This window comes from Triplophysa dalaica, chromosome 4, assembly GCF_015846415.1.
Source record: "Triplophysa dalaica isolate WHDGS20190420 chromosome 4, ASM1584641v1, whole genome shotgun sequence".
NCBI classification, from domain to species: domain Eukaryota; kingdom Metazoa; phylum Chordata; class Actinopteri; order Cypriniformes; family Nemacheilidae; genus Triplophysa; species Triplophysa dalaica.
In genome coordinates, this window is record NC_079545.1 from 22,173,208 (window position 1) to 22,191,580 (window position 18,373).

At 37.9% G+C, this 18,373-nt stretch overlaps 1 protein-coding gene across 1 annotated transcript in view; it reads left to right on the plus strand.

Moving 5' to 3' along the window:
* Positions 1-18,323, plus strand: part of ar (androgen receptor) — a 59,561-nt gene extending 41,238 nt beyond the window's left edge. Inside the window, exons 4-8 of the mRNA XM_056745416.1 lie at positions 11,353-11,622; positions 12,850-12,994; positions 13,706-13,836; positions 14,722-14,873; positions 15,494-18,323. Coding sequence (XP_056601394.1) covers positions 11,353-11,622; positions 12,850-12,994; positions 13,706-13,836; positions 14,722-14,873; positions 15,494-15,652 — 857 coding nt within the window. The 3' untranslated portion in view covers positions 15,653-18,323. The remainder of the gene's footprint in view (positions 1-11,352; positions 11,623-12,849; positions 12,995-13,705; positions 13,837-14,721; positions 14,874-15,493) is intronic.
* Positions 18,324-18,373: the final 50 nt, after the last annotated feature.

Below are 18,373 nucleotides of genomic sequence, written 5' to 3' on the forward strand. Positions count from 1 at the left end.
AAAACAACACAAATTGGTATATTTATATTTTGCCGTACTCAACACCTGAAAAAGCTTCTGACCTCTCCAACTCATATAACGTGGGAATAGGTTTAGCCTATTCCTTAAATAATTCGCATTTCTGCATTAAGAAGATGATCATTTAACAGTCCATGCACCAAAGCATTTAACGTTAAAAATTAGTTTGCTGAGAGCTATCTTTCGTGATTTCCTCAGAGAAAACTCTTCCACAATGTAATCCAAATCCAGCAGTCTCACATGACTGTATTCAATTGCCATTAAGGACAGCGAACTGAGATGTCTTTGACACAATTCTGTTTTAAACTCATTTTGTTATTTTGCCTAACTGTCTTTAACACGTGACTTCTGCACACTTATATTACACTGTGTTTTTTTTACTCGGCTCTAGATGTCTCTCTCAACAGCGCAGAAATGCGTTTGGAATATTTATTTGATTTATTTGCTACGGTTAATACGTCACAACTGCAAAGTAATCCCTTTTTTCCGCAGTATTCAGCGCTGTTTTAGTGAGAAAATAAACTAGATTAAAAATAAACACATATGAAATTTGCAAGGGCCCCCTTCTGGTCTAGTGCCCTGGGCACGTTTTTTAGGAAAAGCATGCAGCTAGCGTTTTTTTCCTTAGGCTAAGCACCGGAGATCGGCGTTTTTTCCTTGCTCAGCGTATCATAGTAACCAAACGCTGTTCAATCGCCCGCAACTGGTGTTTTCAGCCAGCACCTGGTGTTTTCAGCCGTGTGAATGCACCTCGGTGGATCTGGAGCCTTATACGACTTCCATCCGTAACAGTTCTGAAGTTTGAGTTTTACTGAAGAGGAAGATAACTGCACAAATGCCTTCATGCTCAGATGACAGCCAGTGCTGCGTGGAGTAGAGAGAGGGAGATAAATAAGAGAGTAATAAATGCGTATGGTTCAATCAGTGTGGATTAATAAAAATATATATAATTCATATTTTTGTTATTCATTTTATAATCTAAATAATCATATTTTCTATGACCAATAGAAATATACACAATTATTATTTCTACGTCTTGAGATGTAAACGAAATGTATTGAACGCTGCAGCTGTTTCTGTGGCTTTCTTTGTCATCACACATGAAAGGATAAACACTCAAGTCACTGAGCGACCCGTGTCATTAATGCAGTTTTTTTTTGGTCAAGCAAGTATTTCCATTTGCAAATTGAGTCATGTAAGTAGTCCATATCCCTCAACAGAATCACTGATGGGTGCGACATCAGTACGTTATGTATTTTTAATAGATTCTTTCAATATTGTGCACACACCACATCATTTTCCACCCGCCTTAAACCTTAAAACGTTTGTACTAAAGCGGTTTCTTGCTTACAGCTCTATGAATTTATGACTGAGAATTTATGGAGCACAGAAGCATTTGGTTTCAGTAAGCATTTGTTGTGCATGGCTACTTGTATTTGTAAATGTAATTGTTTGTACTTTTCGCGTGGGAACTAGAGGGGGTGACGTACAGGAGATAAGTGACAGTATCGTTCACAATGCTGGACTTAGGACAGTGGTATTAATGCACAACCTTGCGCTTCGGCCTGAACAGGAGCCAATGAGGGAAGAGGTTTAATGATGATGATACAACACAGAGGGAAATCCTCTGTCACAGTAGTTAAACTCATGAAACGATAAACACACGAAAGTACTCTTTTGGTTGAAAGTAACTCATGTAACGGAGCCGGTTTTATTGTGTCTTAGTCTTTTACCAGCTGTATTTATTTTTATGACATCTGTTTAGTTCCAGTCATAAAATCACTTTGCAGCTTTAGTGTGTAATAATCTGGATTTGGCTATTACAGCTATAAGCTTTACACAGGCTCTCTTAAAATTCACTCCGTCCAATAAGAAGGCTGATTTTTAAGATCCCTGTTCTTGCTAACATAAAGTGCTGCTGTGATTTTAGTGGCTCTGAAGTACCACTTACTCATGTTTCTTCAGTGAACCACAAAAATAAATCTTGCAATAAATGATTATGTATAAAGACCAGACGTGTTTAAAAGTGTATATATAGCCTAGATATACATGGGTGCTGTACTAATAAACCATACAAAATTGTGACAGGAAAAATGTAGAATTTTATATTATTAATATTTAGATTCATTATATAAAACAACAACAGAGAGATTTAGCTGTCACACCATAAGAAACAAGCAATTTTTGGTCAACAACCCATGTACGGTCAAATATATATAATGTGTTTTTGCTTTAAATGTCCTGTCGGGTAAGATGGACCTTTTCACGCATTCAACGGTCATCAGAATCATAAATCCCCCAAAGTTTTTTATATTTTCATTTTTTTATGTTTGTCAAAAACGGGAAAAAAAAGAAAGATGCCAAAATTCTAGAAAATAAATGAAAGACCAAAAACTGTATGTGGTACAATAGCGAAGATGAACCGTTTGTTGATACATGAAATTATGACGGAAACGTCGAACGGCGTCGGTTAGGGACAAAATGACGTATGCCATTAATCAAACTATGTAGTGTAACATATAAAACAGGAACATAAAAGGTATATTCTTAAAGCAACTCATGAAAACATCTTAATCGTAATTTTGGCTTACTCAGAATAAGGCAAATAATTTGATTACTAATGTCCATGTAAGCGTGGTCATTGAGTTTTTACTTTTGCTATTTGAGCAAATGAGAATGCCAAAAATATATTTATGGTAGTCTCCCATTCACCGCTACAGAAGTTTACCCAACTACGATGACTTCCGCTGCTCAGAAACTCGGAAACGTGAAAAAGGTCCATTAAACAAGATGCCTGAAACACTAAACCTTGCACAGCTTTTTTTTGGTAAAAAGCGAATCAGAGTGATTTATATTTATATTGTAATTGAGTTATAATTTATCATCATTCTTTGCACATGTGTTGTGTTTAATGTTTTGCCAAGCCTCCTTAAATTCTTCTCAAAGCTGAGCTTCAGTTTATTCTCCGAACACACCAATGCAACAGTTTACAATGTTTAATACATCATTTGATGAAGACATCAGATTTACAAAGTTAAACATAACTTTTGTGTAGTAATGTATTAAGTCTTTTAACAGGTAGTGTTTTCTTTTTTTGTTTCTTGTTTTAATTAATAGATTTTTGCAGATCTGATACATTTACTCTATGTCTCTCTCTCTCTCTCTCTCTCTCTCTCTCTCAGTGAAGTTTTTTAACCCAGGATTTCTGTTTGTAAACTGGAATCAAACTGCCGCAGGGCATCTCGTCACCACAAATTCATAAAACCATCATCACACCAGTTATACAGACTCATTATACAATTATACAATTAAACAGTGTTTGATGAGGAGCGATCTCATTCAGTCCTTCAAAGTTTTTCTACAAGAATGTTCATAGTATTTCAGCAGGTGCTCAAGTGGTTCTTATCTAAGCTTGTAAACTTTGCGTGTGTGTGGGTGTGTGTTATGAGTTATTAAAGCTATAAGGTATAAGGGGCATTGTTAAAGCCCCTTTAAAGTCCAGGTGAAATAAAAAATAACAATGCCAACTTATTTATGAAATATTGCTGCTTTAAATATAAATAGTTTATTCATGTGGGTCTTTCTCTTTTTAACATTTGTTTGCCCTTGTTTGATCTTTAGTTAAAATCCGAAAATACCTTCCAGTAATTTCTATCCATCTTAAATGATGTTAGACAGCATGGGCAGAGCCTCTGTTAACTCCTTCAACTGTCAGTCTGCTGCCAGTTCCATTTCAAAATACAATGGCTGTTTTTATACATCCGAACAAATCCCAGAGAAAGAGGAAAGCCACTCGTGCTATTTTTCTCATTCAGAATTCCATTTCACTCGAAAATGTGTCAAAATACAGAATAAAAAACCATCACAACTTCCGGTTCATGGGGACTTTAACAGCATCGTGTGGCTTATTGGGTGTTTAAAATGGAATTAACTGTAATATAATACAATATAACAGTGTTGAATAAACAAATGCATTTATTAATTGTACTGTTAAAATCAAATCTGCCAAATAATTTAGCCAGCCTTTAGATGCTTGTAACAAATTACAGTATTAATATAGAATTCAGATGATAGGCGGCCACAGGTGCATTCATAGGCTGTTTCACAATAGCTTCAAACGTGGCTAATATGATTAGATTTTAAGGCAGGAACTATCCATTTTCTAAATTTGGGTTGTGGTCTTTCTTGTCAGAAAGGAAGGTAATTTGTTAGATCATTGACCCACTGTCCCATTATACATTATATCTCTGACCAAGATAGATAGTGTGTTTATTTGTGCGGGATGACACGAGCCACAGTGTGTATTGGTAAAGCTCTCCGAGTCACAGAATGATCAGAGTATTGCTGATTTTTAACAGGACGTCGTGTCCTAGAGACAGGCCAAGCAACGGAGCACAGATAATCTCTCTCCCCAAGGCCCCCGAAATCTACTGCTTTAGTATTAATCTGACTCAATCCTCTTTTCTTTCGCCCTAAAGAGAGGGAGGTTAAGAGATCAGGTGTGTAGAAAGCAGGATAGAGAGAGAGGGAGAGACAGAGAGAGAGAGCACGCCAGAAGAAAAATGGAGACGAAAAGAAAAAGGTAGAGGAGAGCCATCAATCTGAAGAAGAAAAAGACTGCTTTCAGCAGCTTTTAATATAAAACTACACATGACTGAAAGCTCAGATGATTCGCAAGGGTTTAGGGAAGATAATGTAGCAACCTGTTAGTGGAAATATTGGAAATCTTTTATCTTTTCACACGCTGAACGGTCCTAATCCTTAGTAAAACAAGCTGTAAGGCAGCACTGATCTAAAGTGTGTTTAAACACGCTCACTCGCACTGAATTAGACTCGCTGCATTCTCCATGTGGCTGTACAGTGAAAATAAAGACAATTTGCCTTATTTTGCCAGCTTCTACTTCAGGGAATTCTACAAAATTCTTAATAACTCTTGTTATCTTGATTGTAATCTTTCGTACATGATCATTTCCAATAACAGACTTTATTGCCTGAAAGTCTTGTAAGGGAATCATAACTTACAACCATCAACATACCAACGAGCTGTTTAGAGAAATCATCTTTAGATTTTAATAGTTTAATGGTCATGATTTAATCCCTTAATAAAATAGCACCATACTTCCAAGAATTCACATTGTTTGTTTACTACGTTATCTGTTGTTGGGAAAAATCAAGTCACTCTTTTTTAATATTCAAATCTTATGGCCTAATTTACCATTAAAAATGCATTAATGTAACATATTTTAGCACCTCTTAATAAACAATTATGTTTACCTTTTTTAATTAAATTTATGAATTCTGAATTATTTTTATGAAGTTTCGGCAAACAATCATTTATTTATCAGTATCGACTTTTTTTAAAATAAATAGACAATGAGTTTTTCTCATTTGATATATGTAATGAATAATTAGACTAATGTTTTGGGGAAATAACTGATAAGGTGAATCATTAAACAGAATTGCAAAAATATGATATTCTCTTTTTTTGTTATATTTTAAGAAGGGTAACTTGGACAACATGCTAGATTGCATCTTTAATATAAATGTATTTTATTTTGTTAAACAACTTCTGAATTTGTGCTTTATTTATTCATTTTCAATGTAAAATTGGCCCATTTTCATTTATTTATAATAGGTCAGGAACTGTGTGTACCTTAGGCATAATTTCTATAAAGGCTAAAAAAATTACAGTGCATTTTAGTGAACACAATAGAAATGTTGGAGCAGTTTAACAGTTTACATGTGACACAATAAAGCCAATAACTGAAACAGGGTCAATGAATGGAAAAGGTTTGTGGCAAGACGGAAAAATTCTAGACTTTATCCCAGAAAAGCCTAGGCTGTCAATATCCTTATAAAGTGTAAAAGCCTAGAGGATATCATGTTGTAAAAAGAAGATCTTTCTTGCAGAGAAACAACACAATAACAAACTCAAATATATCCATCAAATTTAAATAATAACAGATGTACTTAGTACAGATAACACATTTGTTCTGTGTATTATTTTATTCTACTGTTATTAGTGTGTTTTTAAAATCACATTGGCAAATTTGAATTGTAATTTAAAAAAAAAATGATTATTTATCAAAGAAGCTGTTTTAGGAAGGGCTTGTCCAAGTTTTTTCATGACAGGTGCAGCTGCGGTTAAGTATTTTAAAGTACTTTTGTGTGTAATGACAGTAAAGCCGGCTACTGATTTTTGGGAAGCAGTTTATAGCACCGCAGGGGACGGTGGCTATCATCAGAGCTGTAATTATCAGACGCCGATGCACCATGTCACACTTTTAGAACCATTTTGTGTGTGTGTGTGAGACGTGAGTATGCGGTGCCAGACGACACACATCTTCCCTGTTTCCCTCCCCTGACACATGAACGTTTTTATTCGAGTTTAAAAAAAGGTGAAATCGTTTTGGTTTGTCAGCCGCTGTATAAAGAGGTGTCTGAGACAGATCGCAGATCCGCTCTGACGCTGGACTTCAGTCTGTCCGTCGCTGTTTTGCTGCCTTAATGTTTGACATATAATCTTATACCTCTTCAGAATTGTATAAACTTCACTTAAGAGGGGCTGAGTTTACAGAAAGAAAGTGACTTGAGTCTGGAGACAGTTTAACTCGAGCCTTCGGTGTGTGTTTGTGTGGAGGTGTAGATATGTTCTGAGAAAAAGTACAGCTCCTTCTCTAAGTTACCCCGTTGTATTATGGGTATATGTTAAAATGTATGGAAGAGTTTTGGGTGGAGATGTTGTTCCAAACTTGAGCTGTTTAATGGTTTCCACCAATAAAAACTCTCTTACAAGTTATATTTTAATATTAAAAACATGCAGCATACAAAACACAGATTTCATATGGATTTGATTTGGATTAAAATAAATGATCCGTTAAAAAGGTTTTCGCCATCATTTATTCATCGTCAGGAGCCGTGCTAGGAAACAAATACGGTGTAGAGCATCGCTTGTGTTTCTCGTAATTTGTCAGCGTAACACATACCCTATTTTCATTCAATTCTTGCCCACTCCTCCTGACAGGACGTATCAAATTTAAGGTCCACTTAAAGTTCAGTCTCAGCTTTTTAACAGATGGCCCCACATTTATCATCCTCGTGTGTGTCACATACAGAGTAAAGTAGTGCAGTCTCCTTAGGAGACTTAGGTTGCTTGACTCTTGACTGAGCCAAGAGCGGACTGTAAATCCAGTGATGTCTTCTTTGGATTCTTGAAGACTTCCTGCAGCATCTTTCAACTCCAGCTCCTGGGATGAATCTGGCCTGGGTAGATTGCCAGTGATGTAAAATCCTTTCCATTGGTAGATGAATTGTAGATGATCTATGTCGAGCAGTAGAGTGATTGACTGCAAAATGCTTGGAAATAGATTTGAAACCATTTCCTAGACTCACAACGGCTAAGAGCAAAACAGGCCACATGTTGTTTGTGGAAGGTTGCAGATTCCAAGTTTTTATGAATGTTGCACCTTTTCGGGTGCACCTGATTTTTACACATTTGATGCAAAGAGGTGTATGTTAAAATCCTTACACGACACAAACCTCATTTAATCAGCATAAAATAGCCAAAAAAAATTTTTTTGTTTAATAAAGGGGATATTAGGGCACGCATCTGTTTTTAGCCTTGGAGATGTATGCTAGATTCATTTTACTTGCCATGTGATTTTTTATATTGTATTTTACTTGATATGCAGAAAAAACACACAAAAATTACGTGGGCACAAAAATGACGCAGTTTGCTGGATTTAAACTGTGACACAGCTTTTAGCACATACGAGTATTTAAGCACACCCGCTCTGCAAAGCCTGTGACTAAATGATTAAATCGCCTTTGAGGAGCTTGATTTTTGCTTATTACATTTTTTCTGACTTGACTTTTCTATTCATTTTACTGTCATTTAACTGATACTTTACAGCAGGCTGTTATCATTTTACTGCCCATAAGCGCTTGTCGACTATACAGAGCCCACAAAGCATAATGATCAGTTTTGTTTCATACAATTTGTTTGTTTTTAGAATGTACTGGTTTGTTTTCATTTGTATAAATATTTAGTTGTAAAACGAAAGCCTTGACCTGCCTGACAAAACAAACAGTAGACATCACGTGAGTGCGTTTGTAAATGCATCACACTGTACAGCTGTTTTGTGGTCAGCGAGCTACTGAACGGAGCAGATGGCGATGGATGACTGCACGCTCCAGCCCTCTTCTCCGGTTCATTTGAATTCTGTTTGTGTGAAAGTGGTTGAAAAGTTCCAATTTTCAGACTCAAATGGCGCCATGGATCAATTTACAACTAAATGCGTAGCATCAGTTTCTCACCTACATTGTCATGCTACAACGCTTCTTTTTTGTTACCTCTTCTGTGTGGTCATGCTTTGTTGTTATCAACACTATTGTCAGCGATAAACATCTGCGATAAACAGGTTTGCCAAAAACTTTTTGTGTGGTTCTGAACTGATGAGTCCATGATCTTTATGATATAAGTAAATTAATTATGCACAGTGAGTGAGAATATTTGCACTTGTGTGATATTTTACTATAGACAACTACTTTAAGAAAGCACTTGATGTCCAATGTCAAATCTGGGTTCTGAAGAAAAAGCAGTTAAGAACCACTGCTCGAGTGTTATCCAGCAACAATAGTCCATTGAATAAAAAAATCCTTGAAATAATAGTTTTGCAAGCATTATCATTTTGGAAACTTTGCCTATATATTATAAGTGTTCAGAAGAGTGACCAATCTGGACCTGTGTTGATTACATCAGATACTGGAAAATAAAATGTGATTAACTGAATAATACGTTTATATATATTGAAACCAAGTACTTGTGTCTTTCAATACACGAAAATCAGAAATTATTATCTTTTATTAAGTATATTGTAATATGTTAACAATGTAATATTCAATATATTATCAAATATACAGCCGCAGAAAGAAATTTGAAGAGACCATTTAAACAAGACCATTTAAAATAATGAAGAGACCATTTAAAAATGTTTTCAGTTTTTCTGAATTTATTAATTATTTCATTTTGTTTGTGTTCAGGTAAAATAAAAAAGTTCGTTTTTAGTCTGTGAACTACTAACAATCCATCTTTCTATTTGCTTTCATTTGCAGAAACTATTATTTGGTCAAAATAACAAAAAGGTGCTCTTTTCAGACCTCAAATACTTCAAAGAAAACAAGTTTATATTCACTTATAAGCAATTCAACAGTAATACTTGTGCATGTATTTAGGAAAAATTCAACATATTTTTTTATGTTATAACCTCGTTTTTTATCACAGCTTTTGTCTCTTGTTATGCTGTCAGTCTTCCACATTCCTGTTGGATGACTCTATGTCACTCCTGAGGTTTGATTTTGTTGAAATTCAACAGACACTGGACTGGAATGACCACAATACATCATCTAGAAGTGCTGATTAAATACAAACCAGAAAGGTCTCTTATTTTTTTCTCTGTATATAACATTTTAAGATTAATATAAAGGAAAATATCATTTCTTTCCATAAGATCTAGCAACATTAATATTTTATCACCTTTTGATACTCTTCGTTTAAACTTTGGCTTATTCATTTGTTGAATTTGATAGTTTTGTTTTTCCTCACTGTGAGAACTCAGTTCTTTCAGTCACTTAAGTTAACTTTAGGCTTAAGACATTTTCAATACTTCACACTGAAAAAACAGCATCCAGTTACTGTACTTGTTTTGTTACCAAAAGTCCTAAAACTCTTTTCTGCCAGTGAAAGCTGTATGCACATATCTGTCAATATAGCTAAAGTTTACATCAGTCAAAACTTTTCACCGGTCCTGAAAACTCCAAAACTCCGAAACAAAACGTTTTCTCTTAAATAACGGTAAACTGTTCACTTATCTACGCATTGAACGCTGGCTTCTCACTCCACTCTAAAGTTTTAACACATTCATCTCGCTCCTCGGGTTCCAGCTCCCAGAAGAGTTGTCAATAAATGCCATATATTCAGGATGGCTCTTCCTCTGGGCAGACTTTATCTTTTTTTTAATACACTCGACTATATTGCGGATATTTAAGTATATTTGTTTAAACTGGCATATGCTTGTTGAAGCTAAAGTAAGTCTTATAAGGACTATCTTAAAGAGTCTGTGGTCCATTTGCAGCTGAAGCAACTCCTCACGAAAGCTGCGGAGACCGATGTCTCAACCCACTCCGCTGAAGAGCTCTCTGGGCGCCACCAAGATGGCAATCTAGGTGCAAGAGGCAGCATTTTGCAGGAGCATCTTTTGTTTTATTTGCCATGAATGTTATACTTTACACTTGCATTTGCTGCGTCGGCAGCTTTGTGAAGTTCTTTATGGTTTTCGAAGAGAGAAACGTGAGGTGGCGTCATTGGCACCCAGCCAGGAGTTTACCGCAAACCCATAGGCTTTGGTAAACCGCCTTAGAAAAGAGTTATAATATCGCTCTCTCTCTCTTTACCACGTTTCATTTTGGACCACAAGCAGGGAGGCTCGGGTCTCTCGTCAGCAGAATCCCAGCCTTTTAGAGAGGATCTCGGAGGGCTGAGTCATTTCGTACGCGCTAGCCAGCAGCTTTTTAGTCATTTAAATCGGTGACCTCACAAACGGTTAAAGCATTTTTGTCTTAATGGTCACCGTCTCTGAGTTGTAAATCATCTCAACTGATATTCTCTCATTCTGCAGCCTGATGCTGTCCATTGAATAATGAGCACCTCTGATTTATAACAGAGTCTCCGGTGATTCAAAACGGAGACTATGAACGTTAAAGCCCGTGATGACACCAACGCTCTGTAAACTAATGTACAGACTCTTTCAAAATGCGTAAGCACACACATATATTAAGATTTTCTCTTTATTTGCCTTATTAGCCACGTCCTAGGAATATAGATGGTTCGCACAGTGAGCGAGAGAGAGAGAAAAGAAGAAAGAGCGGATGTTTCTGCTGAAAGAATGCACTTCCTCAAGTATTTGGTGAACGGCGCATATTTGGCATGCTTGAATGACTGTAGTCGTGCTGCGTGTTACTGAAATACATCAACGCAAATACGCTAATCCAATCAGGTCCTTAATTGTAGTGGCTGCCGGGGAAAGGCACATTGTCTCAGGTGTGTTTTGCGGGCAGTAATCTTTCTTTGTGCTGACTGGCAGGAGATAATGTGGTGGAGACACTCCTCGTCGCACTGCAGGTCTTTCTTTATTCTCCCTTGTATAACAGAGATGTTCAGGTGCAGAAATAAGATCCCGCCAGCTCTGCGGTTCAGAGACCGATGATGAAATGTTATGATCTGATGGAATAATGGTTGTGCATGCATTGATAATATCGCTTGTTTTTGTTCTCCAGCCCGTAAGCTGAGGAAGATCGGACAGATGAAGAGTCCAGAGGAGGTCCACGACCCGTCAAAGATGCTTCAGTCCCTGTCGCCCAAGCCGAATCTGACGTTCCATTCACAGCTCATTTTCCTCAACATTCTGGAGGCCATCGAGCCCGAGGTAGTGAATGCCGGCCACGATCACGCTCAGCCTGACTCTGCGGCCGCTCTCCTCACCAGCCTGAACGAGCTGGGAGAGAGGCAACTGGTGAAGGTGGTGAAATGGGCCAAAGGACTACCAGGTAAGTTAAAGGGACAGTTCAGATTTCCTCTCCCTCAAGTCATTCCAAACCTGTACGAGTTTCTTACTTCTGCAGCGTGCAAAAGAAGAAATTTAGAAGAATGTTGGTAGCATTGACCCCCATTGGCTTCCATTATGTGGACACAAAACCACAGGGACATTTTTCTAAATATCTTCATTTTTGTTCCATTAAAGAAAGTGCGCTGTTCTTCTGAAACCTTGTATGGATAAATTAGCAGTTTTTCAGGAAATGGAAAAAACACTGCACTGAAATAATTACATACAGTGTTGTCAAAGTTTACATGCACTTTTAAATAGTTTTTATTGGTTAGATATTTGCCAAACCTTGTGACAAACATTAAAGGTGACTAGTAATAATGATTTATGGCAAAAATAGAAAGAATCATGAAATAAGGAGATACAAGGGATCACTTTGAGAACGTCCGATTCTGTCTATCCTCAGCCTATTGTTGTGTAATTCGTTCTTCTGAAGGAATACTCAGTGCCTGTTGATTCAAGCCCAGACATCGCCGGACAACAGTTTGTATATCGGTTTAAAGTTTCCTCCCTGATTTAACTACGCCGTGTATTTACAATTCAGAGGCTTAAGTGGATTTTGTTGTATTCTGCCTCACTCTATTGGTTTGATGAAAGGCAGATTTAAAAGGCGAGACTTCAGTCGAATGTAAAACGCAACATCAAACGGCGAGGGGAGAGTCAGCCAGAGCAGGGAGAGAGAGACAGAAAGGGGTGTGGCTAGAAACAAACACAATTTTTTTAAACTGATAGTTTGACAGCGGATGAATGGTTGATGGAATCAGGTTGATGTGATTGGTTGCAGTTCTCCAACGTGCAATTATTGATAGCATTAATAAAACTGTAAGGCCTGGCATTTTAATCTGCTCTGAAACCCGTGATGAATCTGTTCTGAGGAAAGTGAGATCAAGTTTGAGCGGCGTGTTTTCTCCTTTGTTACCCAGTGCAACCAATACAGCCAGCCTGTTGTCTGCCGTCCTAGAAAACGTACAGAAATTCCTTTAGTTCAAATAAACATATGTCTGTTCTGTGACGACGGGCTTAATCTGATTCATGACACTGAGCTGGCAAAGCTGAAATAGAGTCGTAAATGAAGTCGGTCTGCAATAATAGCACCCAGGCAGCTGACAAACTGTGAGATATAGGGAGCAGAAGCAAAGCATAAATATTTCTCCATCTCTCTGTCTCTCAGGTTTCCGTAACCTGCACGTGGATGATCAGATGACAGTGATACAGCATACCTGGATGGGAGTGATGGTCTTCGCTCTGGGTTGGAGGTCCTATAAGAACGCCAACGCGCGGATGCTGTACTTCGCGCCAGACCTGGTGTTCAACGAGTCAGTGTCTTTTTTTCAGATATTTCGCATCCCTGTCTTTCTTATTTGCCTGTTTTCTTTTCAATGGGCCGCTCTGCATTGTTGCCTGCGCATCTGTCATTCTATTTTCTTCCTCTGTCCATTTGTTCACTTTGTAAATGTACTAATCCATCTTTCCTCACACTCATTTTTCTTTTCATAACTCTTCAGCAGTCCTCTCTTTGCCTGATTCCCCCTCTCCTGCTCTCTCTCTCTCTCTCTCTGTCTGTCGGGCAGGTACATATCTTGTACTTCATGCACACAATAACAGTCTAGTCCTGGATGCTTCCCAGATTCATTTATAATTTACTGCTGGCTTATTATGGTGTGGAGGATCTTTGTCACAAACACAATCCCAGGAGAGATTGGATTTTTCAGGGGACTCGCATGCTCTCAATGGCCTTTTTCACCGATATCTGAAATAGATTTCCTTCCTAAATGCATCTTGTCCATACCCCATACCAATGATGCTGGCAGAAATTGTGTTTCCGACATGAAAAATATATTTCATTTAGCAGCAGATATGAAGTCATTTGAAGACGGGCCGCATTAGTCTGTAATCTGTAATGTTAATGAGCGAGCGTATAGTTATTGCAAGCTGTTAGAAAATGTTAAACGTTTCTTTGTTCGCCTTTCTCTCCCTTTCTTTGTTTCTGTCGCTCTCCGTCTGTGAATCTGCCCCCTATCTGTCAGTCGTAGGATGCATATCTCCAGTATGTACGAGCACTGTGTTCAGATGAAGCACCTCTCTCAGGAGTTTGTGCTGCTGCAGGTCACACAGGAAGAGTTCCTCTGTATGAAGGCCCTCCTTCTTTTCAGCATCAGTGAGTCTTTCATAAAATGTGTGTGTGTGTGGGGTGGGTCAGCTTTCATCTGTGTTGATGGGACCAAATAATGATAATGCATTTTATTTAATCAAAACACCCAAGGTCACCTCACAAACAGGCAAAGACTAAAAAGTGTACAGTGTCACCACAATAATAGAAAAACCTGAAATCAGCTAGATTATGGAGGCCAGATATAGGTCCTGAGAAAGAAAATGTCTTTATCAACATAAAAACAATGTTTTAATATCTAAAAAAGTTCTAAGGTTTTCAGTACGGACAATGTTTAGGAATGGGGTAGAATTACAGCATAGAAAAAAACAATAGCTCCATATGAAAAGAAACCAATGGAAAGTCCCCACTAAGATACAAAATATTGATTTTGGCCTGTCTCACCGAATAAAATATGTAAAGTTTCTTTTTTCCATTCATTTCATTGTATAAAGTGAATTTTAAATAATACATTTTGTTACATGTTTTAACTAAAACATGTAACTTTTTGCATTATTTCTAAAAAAGAACTGATAATAAAAATCAAGGTTTTAAACCACATAAAAAAATGTCAACATATGTTGGCAAAAGAGTTGCAAAAATTGCAAAGAAAATGAAAGCTTATATAAACGTCTGACCTTATGAGGTTAATAAACACTTTCTGAATCTTAGACACCCGCTTTCAATGCCCGTCTGTTAAAAAAGTTAAAACTTTCAGTTCCTATATTGCACTTTATTCATAGAAAGGGATATTTACCAATGAAAACCACAGTGAAATAAATAAGACACAACACAAAAAGCAAACAGGCAAAATCAATACATTTCAATGAATACATCATGTACTTTTCCAACAAGTTCAAGTGAATGTTTTTATCTGTATTTCTATTTGCGCAGTTCCAGTAGAGGGGCTGAAGAGTCAGAAGTATTTTGATGAGTTGCGTCTGACATACATAAATGAGCTTGATCGTTTAATCAACTATGGCAGGAAGACCAACTGCGCCATGCGCTTCCAGCAGCTGACGCGATTGATGGACTCCCTTCAGCCTGTTAGTAACACACACACACACCTGCATACACCTGTAGGACCACCATTACAAATTCTTTTTAATATTAAGTGTGGAAATCAGCAGTTATACAGTATTATTGACAGTGGGTCTTGATAATATTACAATTCTGTATGTTTAGCGTATAGTTATTCAAACTTTGTTGCATTCTTTACTTTATTCTTCATGCGACATGAGGTCATTTGCACGCTCATACTGAATCCTTTTCTCATTTTTGATTTTGGTTGAATAGAAAAAACTTGCTACATATTGCCACAAAGGTTTGATGTGAACATGTCGAGTAACACTTCTTTACTTTTTGACATCAGATGTACAGTATAATGTAAAATAAACATTTTAAAATATATGTTATCTATACTTATTAATAGCTGTTTAATTAATAAATAAATGTAACATATTAAAATTGTTACATTTCAAATAATTCCAATAAAATTCACATTATCACATGCAGACACTGATGGTTATAGTGTGTTAGATGTAGTTTTGGTAACTGTGGCTGCAACTGTATGTTTCCTGAAAAATGCCGATATAAAATTTCTGTTCTTTTGATTCCTCTTGTTTTGTTTCTTTTCTCCTTTCCCCTCTTTTTCTTTCTTACCCAGATCGTAAGAAAGTTGCACCAGTTCACCTTCGACCTCTTTGTTCAGGCTCGGTCCCTACCCACGAAGGTCAGCTTTCCCGAAATGATTGCAGAAATCATCTCGGTCCAGGTGCCAAAGATCCTCGCTGGCCTGGCTAAACCAATCCTGTTTCACAAGTGACAGGACTACATGAACCACCGATCCATACCGACCCCGTCCAGGCAATATGAGCCAGTCAGTTCGGCCTGATCCAGTTCGATCCAGCCTAAACCAGTCTGTGACGCTTTTAATCTGGACTCGATTCGAGCCAAGAGACTGAACGATACTGATTTTTGCTTTTCCATTTTTTAGCATTTCTCACTCCCCCCCCCCCCCCCCCCTTTCTATCTCAGTTTCTCTCTCACCCTCCTTTTTGAAAAATGGCCCTGAAAAGTAGCGGGACCATTACATCATTACAGTTGTCTATCTTCTCCTCAGAGATCATTTGAGCTCATTTTCTCAAACTGACAGCATGGTGTGAAGCAGGTTTTGTTCTTTCTTTCGACCAGCAGTTATCCTTCAAGAGTTACAGCGTGTTGCCTAGTGGACAGGTTGGAAAAAAATATCACACTGCAGATTCATCTGAGCCCTTCATCAAAAAAAAAAAAATGACATTACGCAGATCCCTATCAGGTACGGGAGCCTGTGACCTGCCTCAACTCTCTATGCATCGTGTCTGCCGGGGATAAAAAAGGTTGCATTTATTGTCTGTGACTCGAGAGATCAGGAGCAGACGAAACAGCATGCGTACAGAAATAAATCCCGACGTCACGAAAACTGAGACGCATGATTTTTTGTGCCTGTGACTTTTGCTCTTTTTTGTTAGATCGACGTTACTACCTAGAGTACTGTACTATTACAAAGAGTATAGTATTTAGTACAGAAGGACAATAAAGCATCTCCCTGTTTTTATTACATTATCGATTGTAAATCAAAGTGCTTTAATCTCCCATGAAATTTTGAAGCTCTTTAAAAAAAGGCACTGGTGATTTGAGATATCCGAAAGGTTTGTGTAAAAATTACTTTTTAGTTCGATTGAAAGTCTGTTTAAATGTGTCAAATCAGTTGTAACACGAGAAATTGCCTTCTTTAGACTTTTGTTAAGCCAGGGCCTGGTCTTTTTTATTGCCCTTTTTTTTAAAACCTGAATATTTAACTGCAAGTTTTGGGGTATAATATTGTCAGTTTAAAGATCTGTGTATATTTAACAGAAATACAGCAAAGCTTGGGTCAGCATAGAATATGTTGAACTATATATATATATAGGCTACGTATATGCATGCTGTCTTCATATCCATTACAACAAAACAACAAACAAATAATTGCATGCTAAAGCCCTAGATATTATAACAAACCAAACTGCATTTCCAGTAAGCTAAATGGTTATTGTTAGGAAACGGGGCTGTTTCCCATAAGGCTCTTATGAAGTTACTCTCTCTCTCTGTCCTTAATGGAAGATTTGGCAAGGTAATGTTCTTGTATATACATGTAAAAGTTAAGCGTGGTTCTTTTCAACCTTTCTATGTGCTAATGTATGGATGTAGTCAATAGTTTTACAGTACAGTTTCCTCTCTTTCCTTTCTAGTAAGTGCCACTGAGGGATTTGTATTTCTCTGCGCTAGCAATAAGTAATCCAATGCTTAACACACTCTTTTACAAGCTGTTTTGTGATACCAACACACGCTTAAAATGGCGCACAGCTTAAAACCGATATATAAAAAAACTGAAAAACGACGTTTGGCTAACACGGGATAGTACTGTTATTTTATCCGATAAATAATCGCTTTTACCAAACGTAATCACCATCAACTGTCGCGAGACGGCGCGGCGCGTGGTGCTAACTCGGCCGTTGAATGAGACAAACGTCAAAAAAAAAACGTGTGTGTTTTTACTGTGTAGTTACGCGCTTTTGCTTCAATTAAAGCATTCTCACTTTTTATCTGTCAGAACGGAACATCTTTACTCGCTTTCCTCATACTTGGCTAACCGCGCATCCTTTTCTAGACGCCGTGTCACCTTCTTTCACCAAGCGCGCGCTCGGTTTCTAAATGATTGAATAATGCCTGCGGCGTTATGTATGTAGATTACTCTTTAAAGAGCCCGGAAGTCTCGGCGACGCGTTGTCTTTGTCAGGCCCGGCGTGACCTGGGGTGTACTTTCGGTAGAGCAGGGAGTTTCACGCAGACTTAAAACGACGAGATGTGGTTGAGCTGCCGCTAGCTCTCGGAGCGCGTTGACGGTTTAAATGTGCCAGGCAGAGAATAGGCTGTCAGAAACGGCTCCTCTGCTCTGACAGCACCAAGCACCGCGCAATTACACGCAGGTGTTTACCCATTTAGACGGCCCGAAAGCACTCATTAGAATTTGCAGAACTCCAAACTGCACTTTTACCCTGCCAAAAAAGAGCTCATGACTTCCACCGCAAGTATGTAGCGCTTTAGGATACAGCCAAACGCGTTTGATCATCCAGACGTTCATTAGACGTCCGGGTTTGGATTTTAATTAACAACGACGACAACGTGCGGGGAGAATACACGCATGCGAACGCCGCCGTCCGGCTCACGTTATATAGTTCACATATTCGGCTTTGAGAGGGATTTGTGCTCTCGCTGTCTTACACTCGTCTGTTTACAGTGGAAAGTTACTCAAATGTAACACCTCATTTGGCTCACGTCGCGCTCATGAACTGACTTGTGCTTGGATGGTCCGTAAGCTGATTTACATTGTGACTTTCTTAACACATCTCTTATGAGCTATGATGTAGAACTTTTGTGTGTGTTGGTTTTCAATTAAAGTCTTAAATGGTTTCAGATCTCCGCTTTAAGAGTTACTGTTACTGTGTGCAATGTGGTCGCCAATAAC